This window comes from Cnephaeus nilssonii (genome assembly GCF_951640355.1).
Source record: "Cnephaeus nilssonii genome assembly, chromosome: 4".
NCBI classification, from domain to species: Eukaryota; Metazoa; Chordata; class Mammalia; order Chiroptera; family Vespertilionidae; genus Cnephaeus; species Cnephaeus nilssonii.
In genome coordinates, this window is record NC_137075.1 from 16,540,979 (window position 1) to 16,559,967 (window position 18,989).

Sequence of the window (18,989 nt, forward strand, 5' to 3'; positions counted from 1 at the left end):
TGATGCTTAACTGCTCCCCTGCCAGCCTGTTTGCCCCCAACTTCCCTCCTCTGCCAGCCTGGTCACCCTTAACTGCCCTCTCCTGCAGGGTTGATTGCCCCCAACTGCCCTCCCTTGCAAGCCTGGTCCCTCTCAACTGCCCTCCCTTGCAGGCCGGGTGCCTCCCAACTGCCCTCCCCTGCTGGCCATCTTGTAGTGGCCATCTTGTGTCCACATGGGGGCAGGATCTTTGACCACATGGGGGCAGCTATATTGTGTGTTGCAGTGATGATCAATCTGTATATTACTCTTTTATTAGATAGAATAGAGGCCTGGTGCACGGGTGGGGGCCAGCTGGTTTGCCCTGAAGGGTGTCACAGATCAGGGTGGGGGTTCCCTTGGGGTGTGGGGCAGCCTGAGCGAGGGGCCTGTGGTGGTTTGCAGGCCGGCCACGCCCCCTGGCAACCCAAGGGGAGGCCCTGGTATCTGGAATTTATTTTCCTTCTACAATTGAAACTTTGTAGCCTGGGGCAGCAGCCATTTCTGGGGCGGCAGCCATTTCTAGGGCAGTTAATTCACCTTCAACAATTGAAACTTTGTAGCCTTAAGCGGGTGGGCCCGGCCAGGGTGTGCGGAAAGCTTTGCTTCCCCTGTTGCCGCCGGCAACCCTGGCCTGCTCTCTCAAGCTCCATTCTGCCGCCATTTGTTTGAATTTTTTTACCTTCTATAATTGAAACTTTGTAGCTTGAGTGGAGGCTTAGGCCTGCAACGGCTATGGAAAGCTTGGCTTCCTCTGTTACCTGGGAAACCTTGCTCTCTGTGGCTGTAGCCATCTTGGATTGGGGTTAATTTGCATACTCGCCCTGATTGGCTGGTGGGCGTGGCTTGGCTGGTGGGTGTGGCTTATGTAGCGGCGTGATGGTTAATTTGCATATTACCATTTTATTAGAGAGGATGTTTTTTAATTTTAAAATTTAATTATATGTTTAGTTTATAATTTATGTGCTTATGGCATGCCAATCTAACGTAATAGTATTAAGAGTACTTGCTCATTTGTATCATTTGTCAAAAGTTATTTTTTATTAGAACTTGTATATATATGTGCATAACCCATGAACACAGATGATAGTGTGGTGAAGGCCTGGGGCGCGGGCAGGCAAGAAGGGGTTGATGGGGGGAAAAAAGGGATATCTACATCTGTAATAATTTCAACAATAAAGTTTTTTTAAAAGTTATCTTTGGTTAAACTTAATCCCCATTCACAATATTGTTAACTCACTAAGCCAAGTGAGAAAAATACCAACGGCTGTCCAGGAATGGCAGCTCATATATATAGGCTGTTCTAGTTAAGGTAGAAAAGTTTGTTTCTATGACAGAGCAAGATAACAGGCAATGGTCAATATTTTTAACCCCTGAAGTAAATCAACAACCTCAAGCTCTTGCTAGAATTCTCAAACCCTTACCAAAAGTACACTGGTCCTCAAGTGAGATTCTGGAGATCTGAAAAGAAATCTTCCACATGTTTCCAATAGGGTACATGCCATTTCAATATGGTGATGGGAAAAGTCTGATAGAAGCATCTGTAATAATAATAATGATGAAAAACCACAAAGACAATACTTCAAGCCTATTAGAGAAAAAAAATATTATATTTCTAATGTGTGTAACAATTTTTAAAATGTCAGTATAAAAAACGAAAGCTAGTCTTTTAGTTTAATAGTCCTCATCGATGGACCTCTTTTGTGGTTTGCCATAAAAATCTTTTCTAAAACCTTCAATATACTTAATGTTTTTTGTTCTAGATAGATATATGGAAATTAGTATCAAAGCCCTTTCTAAATGTACTATTAAATGCCACATATTTAAACACATCACATACATAGCTTACATTCTCTAAATTATTTTGTTTTGGTTTAAATAACATTTATTTTTAAAATTCTGACTACAAAAGACTTATGGTATAAAATTTATAAACACAACACATTACCACAACATTTTAGTAGTATTTATTCTCCCAACCTATTTCTATGCATATTTTCTAAACCAAAATAGATTCAGACATATCACATCATTTGATATCTTGTTTTGTTTGTTTTGACTAACATGAATATTTTTCCATGTAAATTCTGAATCTCTTGGGTATAGTGCCAAATACATCAAGACTGTTAATTGTGCTGTTCAATTCTGTATATATAGTACTTACAGATTTTGTCTGCCTGTTCTTTCAGCTATTAAAGTGTTTTCAAGTCTCTCACTATGATTGTGGATTTTTTTATTTCTCTTTTATTTCTTTACTAGAGGCCCAATGCATGAAATTCGTGGCCTTCCTTCCCCTGGCTGCCGGCATCGGCTTCCCTCTGGCACCCGGGACCCGGGCTTCCTTCTCAGCCCCAGCTTCGTCCGGAAGGACATCTGGTCTAACTAGCATATTACGCTTTTATTATTATAGATTTTTTTTGTCAATTGTTTCTTTATATATTTTGAAGCTACATTACTGATTCAGGAAGTATCACTTTCATATTAAAATGACCTCTATATTGCTATCAACTAACCTTCTTTATTCGTTTTTTTTAAAATATGTTTTTATTGATTTTAGGGAGGAAGAAAAGGGGAGGAGTGAGAGAGAAACATTGATGTAATTGGCTGCCTCTTGCTTGACCCTACTGGGGATCGAGCCCACACCAGAGCATGTGCCATGATGGGGAATCAAATTAGCGACCTTTTGGTACATGGGACAACATTCAGCTAACTGAGCCACACAGGCCAGGGCCAACTAACCTTCTTTATTTCTAATTCAGCTTCATGCCTTAAAGTCTCCTTTGTCTGGTAATAATGAAACCAGGTGTCTTTTAAAAAGTGCTTCCACGGTATATTTTCCCCATCTTTTTACTTTAGCCTTTCTAATTTTTATAAAGGGGTGGGCAAAATAGGTTTACAGTTATACAAATAAATATACAATAATAAATAAATAAATACAAAGATAAACTGTGTTTCTCATATTCAAACTGTAAATCTACTTTTTCAACCTTGTATTTAAAAGTATGTCTTGCCCTGACTGGCTCAGTGGATGGAGCATCGGCCTGCGGACTCAAGGGTCCCGGGTTCGATTCAGGTCAAGGGCATGTACCTTGATTGCAGGCACATAACCAGTAGGGAGTGTGCAGGAGGCGGCTGATCAGTTTCTCTCTCATCGGTGTTTCTATCCCTCTCCCTTCCTCTCTGTAAAAAAATCAATAAAATATGTTAAAAAAAAAAAAAAAAAAGAGTATGTCTCTTATAGGTAGCATATAGTGGTGGTGGTGTTTTTAATTTTTTTTTAAGCAAATACCTTTTTAAAAAATATATTTTTTTATTGATTTCAGACAGGAAGAGAGAGGGAGAGACAGAAACATCAATGATGAGAGAGAATCATTGATCAGCTGCCGCCTGAATGCCCCACACTGGGAATCGAGCCTGCAACCAGGATATGTGCCCTGACCAGGAATCCAACAGTGATCTGGTTCTTAGGTCAACCACTGAGACAGGTCGGTCAGGCTATTATTTGTTTTCTATTTTGCTCACCTGTTTAATGTTCCTTTTTACCCCCTTCTTGCCTTCCTTTGGGTAAATCAAATATTTCTTAATTATTTCATTTTTTCTAGCATCTGTAACAAAAACTTCAAATTTGTCTATTAAAAATAATTCAAATAATTCAGCACTAACCTTTAAACAATGCAGTGTATCATTTTTTGTGAACATCTTAAATTTAGTTAGTTCTCCAATAAAACGAACAGTTTTGTTCTTTGTTTCAATATTGATCTGGTCCTTTTTTCGTACCTACAAATTAAAAGAGATACTGCTTAGATAATTAACACTTTGAAATCTCTGGTAAGAACTGTTATTTTAATGAGACTGAACTCACTCTAAATACTTTAAATAAATTTGGTATAATTTCCTGCTATATTCAAATTGTTTTACATTAAGGCAAAATAAGCTCTGTATAACACCAGTGCCAGAATGTGCTTTGCAAAAACAGTTCCATTGTGAAATAATGCATTTTATAAGGCTAAAAGGATCACAAAATAAGAAATCTGTTTAACTTAATTGTTTCTCAAATTTATTTGGCAACATAAATCCCCCTTTTGAAATGTTAACAATGACTAGTTAAGATTCCATTATATTAATATCATAAGGAACACACTTTAGGAGATGCTGCTTTACAAATAATGAACATCAAAAGCTCATTTAAGCAAAAATATTATTAAGGCTCAGTTAGTGTATTATAGTGACAAACTATATATTGCATTTTTTATTGTAAGTTCATTATAATGAAATTTCCAATATAATAACTATTCTCTTTTACCACTAGTCACAGCCATATATCAAAGTTCAAGTCCTTTGCAAATATAACCTCCTACTTAGGTACACATTTGAAGAAATACTGAATATGACAAAACCCTATTACATCAATGCAATGTGAACAAACACCTCAAGATAATGTAATTGGATTTAACCTCAAAATTACATTTTCATCAGAAAACCAAACCTAGTTTGGTTTCTAGTTTCTAATATTAAACAAAATTATATTGAATAAACTTGACTGTTTTAGCCTTGCAATTTAGAAAAGAGTACAGCCTTCATAAAGACCCTTTCACAAATATGTCTGATCAAATTTTTAATTTTTCTTACTTTTGTGAACTCCTAGGAATTACAAATGTGGATCCTGGGCAAGATATGCTGGGTTTAAATCCAAGTTCCATAATTTACTAGCTGTTATTTAAATTCTATGCCTCAATTTCCTCATTTGTGTAATGGAAATAATAAAAGTAACATACCTAGTAGGGGTGTTGTGAGTCTTAAGTGAATTGGTACATGTACAGCACATGCAACAGTACTTACAAAGACCAAGAAGAGTCCAATAACTATTAGCTACTATTAATTTTACCTATATTTGTATATTTTTATCACCAATAAATGGACATTAAATGTTTACTGAGTAAACAAATAAATGAAAATGCTGAATGTTTATGCATGTATTGTAGAAATGAAAGAACAAAATATCTATGGTCAGAACATCTCAGCCTGTATGGTCACTCTATGCCGTTTTTTGGGTATGTGATCTTAGACAATTCTCATAAACCCCTTGAACTTGTTGGTTCACTTGGTAAAATAAGGATAAAAATAAGGAGGATGATGGTGGTGGTGGTGGTGGTGGTAATGATAACTACACTTCACTTGATAATAAGCAAGCAATATACAGGACAAAAGATTATACAACCTTTTTTTTTTTAATATATATATTTTATTGATTTTTTTACAGAGAGGAAGGGAGAGGGAGAGTTAGAAACATCGATGAGAGAGAAACATCCATCAGCTGCCTCCTGCACACCCCCCAACTGGGGATGTGCCTGCAACCAAGGTACATGCCCTTGACCGGAATCGAACCTGGGACCCTTCAGTCCGCAGGCTGACGCTTTATCCACTGAGCCAAGCCAGCCAGAGCTATACAACCTTTAAAATGATGCATAAGAAGTGTTGTAAATGACACTGTAAAATGTTTCTGCGTGAGAAATAAAGAATGGAAAATGGTACATACAATATAAATTCATCCATGAAAAACTACGGAGAAATAAAGATAAAGAAAATGTACTAAAACATTACCGGGATTTGCTTTTAAGTGATGAAATTATGTGGTTTTTCTACCTTCTTTCTACTTTATATGTTTATATTTTCTAAATCATGAACACTGAGCATGTGTTTATTTTAGAGTTAAAACAATATAGAAATTAAAAAAGTGTAAAAAAGCATTTCAAAAATGATACACTGATGCTGAATATTTAGGGGGAGTGGGGCTGGGAAATACATATATGTTTTTAAAAATCTCCTTGGGTGATTCTGGATGCACAAGCTCTTAACAACTGCAGTGGAGTATCATACAATTTTAAGTATTACTGAGCATTACAGCTTTCAAAACATGTAACATAATGTATTTTCCACAATTACTCTTAAACATTATTGAGGTTAAGGAGATACAATCTCACTGACATAACAAAATTATAGAATTTTTAAATGAAGTATTAGAAATCAATTATCTTATTCCCTCATTTTCAGATGGGAAAAAAAAGGCTTTTCAAAAGATTGTAACTTATAAAAAAAAGACTAACTCATTCTGAATCCTCATTCAATATTTTCCAGTCTCATTTGTTGACTCCTTTAGATCAAAAGGTATGTCAAAGCACTTCTGCAAAAGCAAGTACAGATGAATTAACAATGTATAATTTTTATATATATTTTAGCTCAATGTCGTATAAAATTTTACTTATATAATTAATCATCTTTAGCAAAAATGGTGCTTACAGCTCATTTATTAATGACAGGTGAAACTGAGATTGAGTAACTAAATTCATAAGCAATATTAATAAAAACTCTTCAGATATGTCAACATATAAAAAGAATTTCCAAGGCCTATCATTCATTATTCTTCTATAGAAGGAATACTCACACCCCTAATCGTCATCTTAAGTAGACCTTATACTTTCTATTCACCATAATTTGCTCATTTTGTTTTATATAAAATTTATTTTTGCAATGACTCAACTAACTTTTTGGAAAATCTACTATAGGCTAAACACTAAGTAGGCACTAAGTCTATAAGTACATTTTCCTTTAAAAAAAAAATTTATTCTGTGGACCACTAATCTACAAAGTAGGATGGGCAAGACTTTTGATCTACTAGGCAGTGGTCGGCAAACTCATTAGTCAACAGAGCCAAATATCAACAGTACAACGATTGAAATTTCTTTTGAGAGCCAAATTTTTTAAACTTAAACTCCTTCTAATGCCACTTCTTCAAAATAGACTCGCCCAGGCCACGGTATTTTGTGGAAAAGCCACACTCAAGGGGCCAAAGAGCCGCATGTGGCTCGCGAGCCGCAGTTTGTCGACCACGGTACTAGGGTATGGCATATTGGAACTTCTATTTATGTTTTTGGTTTTTATATAATAATTTTCAGTGTCCTTTTATATGTTTTAGAAAGTACATAAAATATATGGTACAATTGTAAAGGCATACTAATTTATAAATAAATACGCCTATATTGGAATATGTGGTTAACTTATTTTACCGAGAGGCTTACTTAAAAAGCTAAGAGAACACTAATTTTAAAAATGTCAATCAGTTACAAACAACAGTGTGGTGATTGCAGGGGTGGAGGTGGAATAGGGTGTAAGAGAGATTAATGGTGATGGGGAAAAATTAAAAAAATTTTTAAATGTCAATCAGTGAGGGTGATGTGTTTATATTTATGTAAAAGTTGTCCCCTCCATTATCAAAGAAGCAGACTCTACTAAAAATTTAGAGAACTAGAAAAGAAAAAGTATTTCTCACTATTCAAAGACAGTCACTGCTAACATATTGATAACACATTTTAACGTAACTATAAGTTTATTATGTGTAAGATTTTATAGCTTGTTTTTCCCCAAAAAAAGTGCTTTCTCTATGAGATGAAAACTTTTTGGTAAATACCATTTTCAATGGCTCTATGTCATTTTCTTAATCCATTGTTTGGCTTTTATGTTATTTTCTGCTTTCTTTTTCCTATTACAATTCATAATGTGAATAAAGCTTTGGGGGTATATAGAATTTTTAGGACAGATTCTCAGAGTTGTCCAATGTATGAATACCTCTTAGGGTTTTGAAACATACTGCCAAATTCGTTCTCCAAATTTCGATCATAGTATATGTGAATGGTTTCATTTCCATTAGCTTTACTATTCTATTAGTCAAATTAGCAAATCTGTTGTTTTAACTAGAATACTAGAATTTCTTTGACTACTATATGTATTTCATACAGTTTTGCTAACCAGCTTTATTTCTCAGGCGAGATTCTTTAGCTAGGTCAAATAAAATCAGATGTGACAATATGGTGGAGTTAGGTAGAAGGCAGAGATGGGGACACCTGGTTAAAAAGCTATTCTCATATTTCAAGCTCTGGAAAATGAAAAGCAGTGGCAGTTGGTATGAATAGGAGACCATAAATTTGAGGAGGTGTTTTAGAAAATAGTATCAATAGAATTTGGTGACTACTGGCTCCTAAATGTCAGAGGAGCAAAAATTGAGGTATTTCTCTTAGTTGATCAGATAAAATATATTACAAATTTACAGGGAGAATATAGAAATTGATATAAGGAAGAGAAGGATAAAGACATTTTTTAGAAGAAATTAATGAGTTTATGAACATATTTAACTAGACGTACATGAGAACTTACTAAGCACCAGGAGAGAGGTTCTGGCAAGAGATATGTATTGGAGGTTGCTGGGAAATAGATGTTAACTGAACCCCAGGTAAAATGTGTTCCATCAAAAAGGAGGGTGAAGGAAGAAAGTCTGGGGAACACCAACACATAAACTCAGCTGGAAAAAAGAGCAAAGGACATTGAGAATGGTAGTCATAAGTAAGAACTAGGAGAAAGTGGTGGCAGAGAAGAATTATTATTATAATGATACTTATGTCCCGGCACTGTGGGATCAACTTTATATGCATTATCTCATTTAATCCATAAAAGCAATTGTTTTAAAAGATACAACTATTATCCCCATTTAATAGGCAAGGAAACTGAAGTTTGGAACACTTAAGTAACTTGGCCAAAGTTACAACACTAGCATGTGGTAGAGCCAGAATGACAGTTTCCTAAAAAGCAGAAGAGTCCAGCAGTTTAGAATTTGCAAAAATATCGACTAACATAAAGTAATTAGGAAGACACTGGTGGTCTGTGCCAGGGTACTATGATAGAACAAAGGATAAATGTCAGTAGTAGAAGAGACAAGTATACTTTAAAAAACTTGAACAAGAAGGAAATGAAAGAGAATGGGGGGAGGGGGATTGTTTGAGGTAAGTTTACTTGTTGCTATTATTTTATTTCCATTTAAGGATATTAGTGTTAAGCATATTTATAGCCTAAGAAAAAGTCATTGGCAAAGTGTGCAGATTTGGGGGTAGGGAACAAACAGATCTTGGGAAAAGTAGGTGTTTCTTCTCTTCCCCCAAATACCCCCAAGAGCAGTGGTTACCAAAGTATATTCCTAACACTGATATTCTTCTAGTGACAAAAGTATGCCAGTTCCTTCAACTCTCTTCCCAATTTTTAAAGGTGAGAGGGGAAGTATACATGAATAGTATTTTCTTTTTTTTTTTTTTTAAATATATTTTATTGATTTTTTACAGAGAGGAAGGGAGAGGGATAGAGAGCTAGAAACATCGATGAGAGAGAAACATTGACCAGCTGCCTCCTGCACACCCCTTACTGGGGATGTGCCCGCAACCAAGGTACATGCCCTTGACCGGAATCGAATCTGGGACCTTTCAGTCCGCAGGCTGACGCTCTATCCACTGAGCCAAACCGGTTTCGGCATGAATAGTATTTTCTTAATTTTAAGTTTCTCACCAAAAGCACTAATTATGCTTGGTGTAGCAACTTGCATTTTATTTAATTTTGGATTTGGTTAAGAGTGTATGCATATAACTCAATACAATACAATCATACTATCTGCTAGTAAAAGTTTCTTATTTGTATGATGATATTAAGTATATCAACAAAAATATCATGAATTCTGATGCATCTGTCCTTGAACTAGCAGCATTTATCAAAGTGTGTTCTTTGAGTGACTATTCAACCCCCCCAGAAGGTTCACAATGCACATTACCCTATCAAAGCTTTCAGACTTATAATGAAACAAAAATAATTTAACTTTCTTGATCTCAGTGTTTCCAAACTTCTTTAAACATAGAAACGTGCCATTACTTAATACTATGAAAATCTGAAATATACTTTAGCAGAAGCGGCCCAAAAAAATCGTAACCACAAATATCCTATTAACAGATTAACACCTCGAACAAGAAGCCCATCACTGACACTTGCTCCTTCCTCTGAACTCAAGGTAATGACTCTCAAACAAGTCATTTGGCAATTAAGCATGCAATTCCTTATAATATCAAATATATTTAGGGTTTACATGTTTATTTCTCTCTTGCTTCTGTGAGTGCTTAGTCTTATCTCCCCAACTACAGGTGAGATTCCTGACCTCAGGAATTGTTCTCTAAGTGCTCAGCAACAGTGAATTGTGTAAAGCAAGTGCAATAAAGTGCATACTGAGCATAGCAAACATTTATTTGCATTCCAAGCAACTCACTATAAAGCTAAATTTTGTAAACACAATTTTTCCATTGGTTAACAACATAAACACTTGAATTTCACGTCTTTGCAAAGCCTACCAATGCTCACTTTCAGTCACCTCTAACATATCATTTTACTCTTTTCAGGACTATATTTGAATCTTTATCACCTCCACAAGATGACTATGTAATATGGGTTTTGAAGAACCACTAACAGGCAGATTCCTGGGACCAGAAAGGAAAGGAAGGTGCCTACTAACAGGTCCCTAGTACTTTAGCAGGGTACTTTTTAAAGAATTCACCACTATCTAAGGTAAAGATTCTTAAGGCAAGAATCAATAAAAACATGGGCTACAACAGCATTCACTGAGATCACATCCTCTGTTGAACCTCATGTGCCCCCAATATTTGGGCCCCCAATACCTAAACAGGCATACTATAGGCACTGTGCCCTGACTGGTAATGGCCAATCCTATGTTTCTTCTGGGAAAACCTGCTGGCTCTCTTGAGAATGTTTACTTTACAAAAGCAAAAATGGCAGTACCTACAATGGAGAAATAAGAGAGCAGCAGCAGCTCAACCCCAAATTGTAATATCACTTAATCATTTCAGGCTTTGTTGAGTAAATTTGTATTTAAAAAATTTAGACCTATATTCTGAACTGTTAGGCCACTATCAGATTTCAAAAATATGCTTACCAATAATAAATCATATTTTTAAACTAAAGAATCCTCACTCAACTTTTAAGTATATGTATCTATGTAAATTACAAAATAAATGCTTAAATACATACATGAAATCTGAAATCCCCCCTCAGCATGGAACAAAGATCCTCTGCTACATCAGACATGCAGGGATGCAATGTAGCAACCAATCTTGCATAAAATGGTAGCAAATCCAACCTGCAAAAGTTATATGTGATATGTGTAAAAAGAAAGACAGAAGAAATAATTCATTAAAAAATTTAAACTTCCTCAGATATATTCACAAATTAATAATTAAAAAACTATTAATCATACAGACATTCTCATTTATTGCCATCATAATGAAGTAAACAGAAATTTAATTTGCTTTGTGAAAGCTTATTAACAATATAGCATTTTCCACCCAGTGCTTTAATCACACATTTGCAATTTTACTTAGTATGCAATTCTGATAAAATATCAAGTGAAAAAAATACTTAGTTTTTACACAGGCTAAATTTTTAACTACATAATTACTAAGTAAACAAAGTTAACTTAAACAGTGCAAAGCAGAATCCTTTTAAACCATTTACTTTACTTATCCATTGATAAGTTATTTAGAAACTTCAATGTCTAAAGTTAAAGGGTAACCAATAATCCAAAAGGCATCTAAGGGTCAAAACCATATCACAACCCACATACTAACTTATGTATTTTAATCACTATAGAACCCTCTCAAATTCTCGTGCAGTGCCTATTTATTCTTACTTTAGACAATAAATGGCAAATATGTGGTTACCAGTGCTGCCACCCCATATTATTATCAGAGCACTTTCTCATCAAACTTGAATGCAGCTCCAGAATCCTGCTTAACACAATACTCCAGGCAACCACTACCAATCAAAATCAACACATGAGCTAAAATTTACTTTTCATTCCTGCCATAAACATTATTTTATAAAACTTGATTTTGCAATGAATCAACACTCACCAGATTAGATACTGAAAATTAGAAGCAGCCAGAAACTAATCCTATATAATAAAAGCCTAATATGCTAATCGACCGGTTAGCCATTCAACCATTCAAAGCATAATATGCTAATGATATGCTAAGGTTGCTCAACTGCTCACTATGACATGCACTGACCACCAGGGACAGACAGTCAACCAGTTGCTATAATGTGCACTGACCACCAGGGGGCAGACGCTTCAACCAGTAGGTTAGCTTGCTGCTGGGGTCTGGCCAATCAGGACTGAGGAAGATGGGCTGGACATGCCCTGGAGCCCTCCTCCCGTGGTTCCTCCCCAGCTGGGCCAACCTCCATTGTCTCTCCCCAGCCCTAATCGTGCACCGGTGGGGTCCCTTGGCCTGGCCTGTGCCCTCTCACAATCCGGGACCCCTCAGGGGATGTCTGAGAGCCAGTTTCGGCCCGATTCTGCAGGCCAGGCCGAGGGACCCCTCTGGTGCATGAATTTGTGCACCGGGCCTCTAGTAAATAAATAAATAAACAAACAAACAAACAGCTGCACTGACAGCAGCAAGTAATGGGAGCTGGCAGTGAAGGAAGCTAAAAACTATAAAAATTCAACAAAAGAGCCCCAAAACGACAACAGCCTAAAGCCACTTAGACCACAAACAAATAATCCTATGTTGTAATTATCCCGGAATCTATCACTATAGAATATTACATGAAAATGGTTTGATCATCAGAGAAAAGTCTGAATAACATGAAAGGCTTAGAATTAGATCTCAAAAACTCCCAGCATGGACAGATTAAGCCTTAGCTGGAAGAAGGGACAACAGTGAAGGAAGAAAGACTGCAGGTGAAATTTGAAAGGTGAATACCGTATTTTCTGACGTATAAGACGACTTTTTAACCCAGGAAAATCTTCTATACGCCCAGTCGTCTTATACACTGGAAAATACGGTACTCTGGTTTCTCTTCATATTACATAGCTCTTTTGCCTTTTACTAAAGATTTCTGTGGGGAGGAACAATTAAAAAAATTGGGGGGGGGGGGGGAATATGTGGTGAAGAAAAGGAAAGTGCTCAAATCCATGCCTACGAGAGCCTCAAAAACTTTATATTTCTTTTACCATTAAAATTTCTTTTAAAAATTAACATTTAATTCTTACTAATCTGCCAGGCTCTATCTTAGGCATCTAACACACATTATTTAACTTGTTCATTCTATGAGGTGGACATTATTAATTACTATTTTAGAAGGGAACAGGTATTGAAAGAAGTCAACAACATGGTGGCTTTGTAGTAGGTAACTCAATAAGCTTTTTAAATGCATCATAAGAAACAATGAAAAATACAATCCATTATGTAAAAATCTGAATCAAAACATTTAATGGTAAATTCTATTTAAAATGTTTTCTAAAAATTACTTTAAAAGTTTTATCAATTTATGAGGTCACAGAAGTACTATTTGAGAGATTTAGAACCCAAGTCTCCTAACTCCTAGCACATTGCTCTTGTCACAGAAAATGCACACATGTGGGTCACATTACTCCTTGATATTACAGAAATGAGATATTACTGTAAAATACTCTCATATATATGTAATCATTTTCTGAATGTCTACTGCTACAAAAAAAAAGCCTGCCTGAGGCAAACATTTACTTTTCTTGCATAATAAAGTGATTCATACTAATACCAAATTTACTTTTTAAATTTTCAAACTTTAGTTAGAATGTCATATTTTAATATATTCTATCCGTTAGAATATTAAGTTTTACTTTTTTTCTTTTTCACATAATCAATTGCCAAATACAAATATAGGACTTTAAATGTATGCTTAGGTTCATCACTTCCAACTGCCACAACTATAGGTAAGAAAAATTAAGATGACAAAGTCATGGGATAACAAAGAGCAATGTGCTAGGAGTTAGGAGACTTGGATTCTAAATCTCTCAAATAGTACTTCTGTGACCTCATAAACTAATCTGACTTCATCTACTATTGTCTCCTGCTCACTGCTCTCACCAGCCCCTCACTAATTCTCAACACAGCAGGCAAGCTCTTACCTCGGAGCTATCACACTGGCTGTTCTCAGTTAGCTGCAGTACAGCTGTTAATTCCCCAAATAACTATTCATGCTGCTTACTCCCCTAGGAAGCAAGTCAGCCCTAATAACACCTCCTCGAGACCCATTGTGAATGCTCCCTTGAAACTGCAAATTCACCCAACCCAATCCCTGTACCCTGCACTGTTTTTTAAAAATAAAATTTATCACCTTCTAACATCTATCCTACCTAATAGACAAATATGCAAATTGACCGTACCTTCACTATGCCCACGATTGGCCAGGAGGCGCAGGGGGGCGGGACTCGGGGTGGGCGGGGTGGCCGACTGGGCTGGCGGGACGCTGAGCTCGCGTCGCCAGCGGTGGCTCAAGCTCAGCATCTGCGCCATGGCTGTGCTGCGGCACAGAAGGGGCCTCTGGGGCAGCGAGCTCACGTCCCACCACGGACCATCAAAAGCGGGGGAGCTGGGTGCCTGTCCGCTCAGGCACCAGCGGACAGGCACCCAGCTCCCCCGTGATCGAAAGCGAAAGCATGTAGGGGACCCTACACGTGCATGATTCAATCATGCACTGGGCCTCTAGTATATATATAAAAGCCTAAGTGACTGTTTAACCGGTAGCTATGACGCGCACTGACCACCGGAGGCAGATGCTCAACACACAGGCATGGAAACATGGAACAAACTGATGAAACATGGAACAGAAAGAGATTAACCAAAGATCTTATATACATACTAGAGGCCTGGTGCACGGATTCATACACCAGTGGGGTCCCTCGGCCTGGCCTGTGGGGATCCAGCCGAATTCGTGCACCAGGCCTCCAACATCCTCCGAGGGGTCCCAGATTGCTTTTGAGAAAGGGAGAAACATCAGAGCACAAGCCAGGCCAAGGGACCCCACCAGTGCACCCGGCCTCTAGTATTATATAATTTACTTACTTGTTATGTTTATTGTTATTTTGTTTGTCACCCTTCCCCATCAGAATGTAAGCTCCATAGGAGTCAGTTTACCAGCTCTCAAAACAGTGCCTAGATCATAGTAGGTGCTTAATAGACACTTGTTAGATAAATGAATGTCTCAGGTATCTCACAATTAAGTATATTATTAACTTTAGTCTATTCTTCACTATATTATAAAACATCATCCTATTTTTGTAAGAATATTAAACTTGATCAAGTTTCATATGTCAGATAAAAGCTCATTTATCAAATACCTTTTATCCAGTTAATGGGGGAACTAATCATAGGCCCTGACCGAGTAGCTCAGTTGGTTAGAGCATGTGTCATCCTGACATGCCAAGGTTGAAAGTTCAATCCCTGGTCAGAGCACATACAAGAATCAATCAATAAATCAATAAATAAGTGCAACAACAAACTGATGTTTCTCTCTCTCAAAATCAATCCAAAATAATTTTAATAAAATAGTCACACAGTTCTCACTACTGGTATTATATAGATTAATAGGTTTCCTATTTAAATATCTTTTCATTCCTAAAGTCAATCCTCTTTGATCATGCTAGATTTATTTATTTACTTACTTATTTTAATCCTCATGTGAAGATATGTTTTTACTGAATTTAGAGAGAGCAAGGAAAGAGAAAAATCGACGTGAGAGAAACATCAATTGCCTCCCATACGCACCTGATCCAGGATCAAACCCACAAGCTAGGTATGTACCCTGACCTGGAATTGAAACTGCAACCTTTTGATGTACAGATGACAATCCAACCAACTGAGCCACCAGGTCAGGGCTAGATTTTTATTTTTAATATACTATTAAATACGATGTTAGTGGTTTACTTAGAATTTTTATAACAAAATTCAAAAGTGAGATTGGTCAATACTTTTAACTTCCTGGCTTTTTTTTGTTATAAATTTTGCCTGTACCTTCATATTATAATATGACAAGTTTTCTTTTTCATGCTCTGGAATGAACAATATAGCAGAAAAATTACTTGTTCATAAAGGCTTTAAAAAAATCAATAAAACTAATCTATTTAAGACAAAATTAACTGATAATTTTTTACATTTTTCCCCATGATGACTCATCTATTTTGTCTTGAATCATTCTAAAAATGTGTATTTATTCCAAACAATTATCTGTTTCACTAAGATTTTCAAGTGGTTTTTAAATATCTCTAGCATATCATCTGGCTCATTTCTTAAACTTTTAATGTTTTTATGTTTTCTAATGCCTCTGTATTTAGATTTTTTGAAGAACTAGCTCAAGTTTTTAAATTTTAAAATTAATCATGGTTGTCTTTACAATGTATTTTTCAAAAAATTTTCAGATTATAACTTAGCATCAAAATTTTTTTTACCTAGGTCATTTCCTTTTTCTTCTTTTCCTGGGCAAGACACTTACACTTTGCTTCATTTCTTTCTTTTTCCAATTAGCTTAATCAACTTCAAAGTTTTTTCCCAGCCCCAAAAGAAAGGTAGATATAGCTATTTATTTTAAAATAAAGCAGTGTGTGCTATCCCTTCAGGCTCAAAACCTGTACACTAACAACACAGGTAAGTGGTTTCAGCTTCGGTAGGAATTTAAAACATAGTTTAAAGATTCCCCTCTTTTAAGCCTTTCCAGCTAGTTAGTAATCCTGGGTTTTGTTTCTATTGGAATTGGCTACATGGAAGTTCCATTCTCTCAGAATCCTCTACCCCCTATTAAACACAAGTTCTCAAACTAACAAGTTCCTAATATCCCTCTTTTTCCATTTCGCTTTTACAAATAGATAGTTGAAACTAAATGTCATCCTGCCCTATTTAAATCTTCAACTTTTATGATTCTTCATTCATCACTTCACAAAATAAAATCCCTAATATCATAAATAATATTTTTTAATGTTAATCCTGCACAAGTGTACTTTTCTGTCTTTTCTACAAATATGAGCCTGAAAGAAAATGGAGTGCCAAATTCTATATCGAGCACATTGAAGTTATTTAAACATAAATAGAACATTTTAATCAATTTAAAGAGCAAATTCCTGTTAAAATTTAAGCTAGATTTATTATTTAATTTGACTCTTCTGAAATTCAATTAGAAAATAAACTTACATCCTTTCTTTGAAAATTGAATTTCATAATCTTCTGAGACTGATAATTATTTTACCAAGAGTTAATGAGTGAATCTTTTAAAAGGATGTTTTTTCCTTATACAATAATAAAACCTTGCTTATACTTTCAAGGTCTCCTGAATCATACATTTAAGTATCCTCCTAGCAGTTAATGATCATCAAGTTAGTAAACATCCAGTCAAGTAATAGTACAATAACAAGAATGTAGAAACAAACACGCACGTTACTGAGAGGGGAAAAGGTTTTTATCTAATAAACAGTTTTCTAAAAGAAATTTCCAGTTTCTTTTTTCTTTTTAAAATCTAAAGAATTTCCCTGGCTGGGTGTTGCTCAGTGGGTTGGGCACTGTTTGTGCAATAAAAGTTTGCCAGTTTGATTCCCAGTCAGGGCATATGCCTGGCTTTTAAGCTCCATCTCCAATAGGGAGCATGCAGAAAGCAGCTTATCCAGTCTTAATTTCACATCGATCTCTCTCTCCCCCTCTCTCCCTTTTTCTCTCTCTCTAAAAAAAAAGAAAGAATCAAATCAATGCAATCTAAAGAATTTAACTGTTGAAAATTATGAATTTTATGTGTTCAAAATGTCTGGAAAAAAATAAGAGACAACACACTTACCAGTCAATTAGGAAACACTAAAGCAGATGATGATTCAAAAAAACATGAAATATAATATGCAAAAGATTGGGGTCATTTACTCTGAAATCAATATCCAAATGCTGAGACTTTTTTCAGAATGTTGATGTTCCCAGAGCAACAGCGCCATCAAGTGACATAACATACTAATAGATTTCCCACAAACTCAGTTTTTTCATATTTCCGAATTGAGCAAGAGGGAGGGGAGGAGGTTCAATTAGAATGTCTCTCATAAAAACTCCAGCAAATGGCTTTGCAAACGCCGCCGACCCGGAGCTGCCCATGACCAACCCTGGTGAACCCCAATGTTCTTCGCCATCGCCATCAACAGCGAGCCCTTGGGCTGCATCTCCTTCGAGCTGTTTACAGACAAAGTTCCAAAGCAGAAAACTTCCGTGCTCTGAGCACTGGGGAGAAAGGATTTGGTTACAAAGGTTCCTGCTTTCACATAATTATTCCAGGATTTATGTGCCAGGGCGGTGATATCACACGCCATAATGGCACAGGCGGCAAGTCCATCTATGGGGAGAAATTTGAGGATTAGAACTTCGTCCTGAAACATACAGGTCCTGGCATCTTGTCCTTGGCAAAAGCTGGACCTAACACAAACGGCTCCGTTTTTTATCTGCACTGCCAAGGCTGAGTGGTTGGATGGCAAGCATGTGGTCTTCGGCCAGGTGAAAGCAGGCATGGATATTGTGACAGCCATGGAGCGCTTTGGGTCCAGAAATGGCAAGACCAGCAAAAAGATCACCATTCCTGACTGTGGACAACTCTAATAAATTTGACTTATGTTTTATCTTAAAAAAAAAAAAAAAAAAAAAAAAAACTCCAGCAAACTCTCCTAAAAAAAAAAGTTGGATCAGGAAAAGCTGTTTAAGAATCAAGGGAAGCATTCCACCTCTGAAGAGTATTCCGTTTATATTAATCTAAAGAAAGGCTGAATGTCCATCTGCTGAAATCTGGTTAAATCTATATGGCTTCAAAGTAACTAAACCAATACCAGGTTTGCCTATATTTAAAACAAGGAACTAAGAGATTCTTAGGTACTTTCTCTGATTCTGATTGACTTCATACACAGTAGTTTGCTTAGGTGAGGGAGCTTTCTGAGGTGCTAGGTAGTGGTTCTAATCTTTATACATTTACTAGAGGCCCGGTGCACGAAATTCATGCACGAGGGTGGGGGTGGGGGGATGTCCCTCAGCCCAGCCTGCACCCTCTCCAATCTGGGACCCCGAGAGGAATGTCCGACTGCCCGTTTAGGCCCAATCCTACTGGGACTGCTGGCTCCCAATCCAGGGCTGCTGACTCCCAACTGCTCGCCTGCCTGCCTTCCTGATTGCCCCTAACTGCTTCTGCCTGCCAGCCTGTTCACCCCCTAACCACTCCCCTGCCAGCCTGATTGCCCCTAACTGCCCTCCCCTGCAGGCCTGGTC

General features: G+C 36.7%; 1 protein-coding gene and 1 pseudogene across 5 annotated transcripts in view; one reads left to right on the top strand and one right to left on the bottom strand.

The window, feature by feature from the left end:
* Positions 1–18,989, bottom strand: part of UPF2 (UPF2 regulator of nonsense mediated mRNA decay) — a gene marked incomplete at its 3' end in the record, with an annotated part of 124,470 nt that overhangs the window by 50,926 nt on the left and 54,555 nt on the right. For all 4 annotated transcript variants that reach the window (XM_079767591.1, XM_079767590.1, XM_079767593.1 and 1 more), the window contains exons 9-11: positions 10,924–11,032; positions 3,682–3,795; positions 1,443–1,559 (exon numbers count right to left, since the gene is read on the bottom strand). In XM_079767591.1, the coding sequence (XP_079623717.1) occupies positions 1,443–1,559; positions 3,682–3,795; positions 10,924–11,032 (340 nt within the window). The remainder of the gene's footprint in view (positions 1–1,442; positions 1,560–3,681; positions 3,796–10,923; positions 11,033–18,989) is intronic.
* Positions 17,029–18,928, top strand: LOC307098856 (peptidyl-prolyl cis-trans isomerase A-like; annotated as a pseudogene). Its single transcript has one exon. The product of its transcript is annotated as a peptidyl-prolyl cis-trans isomerase A-like (transcript).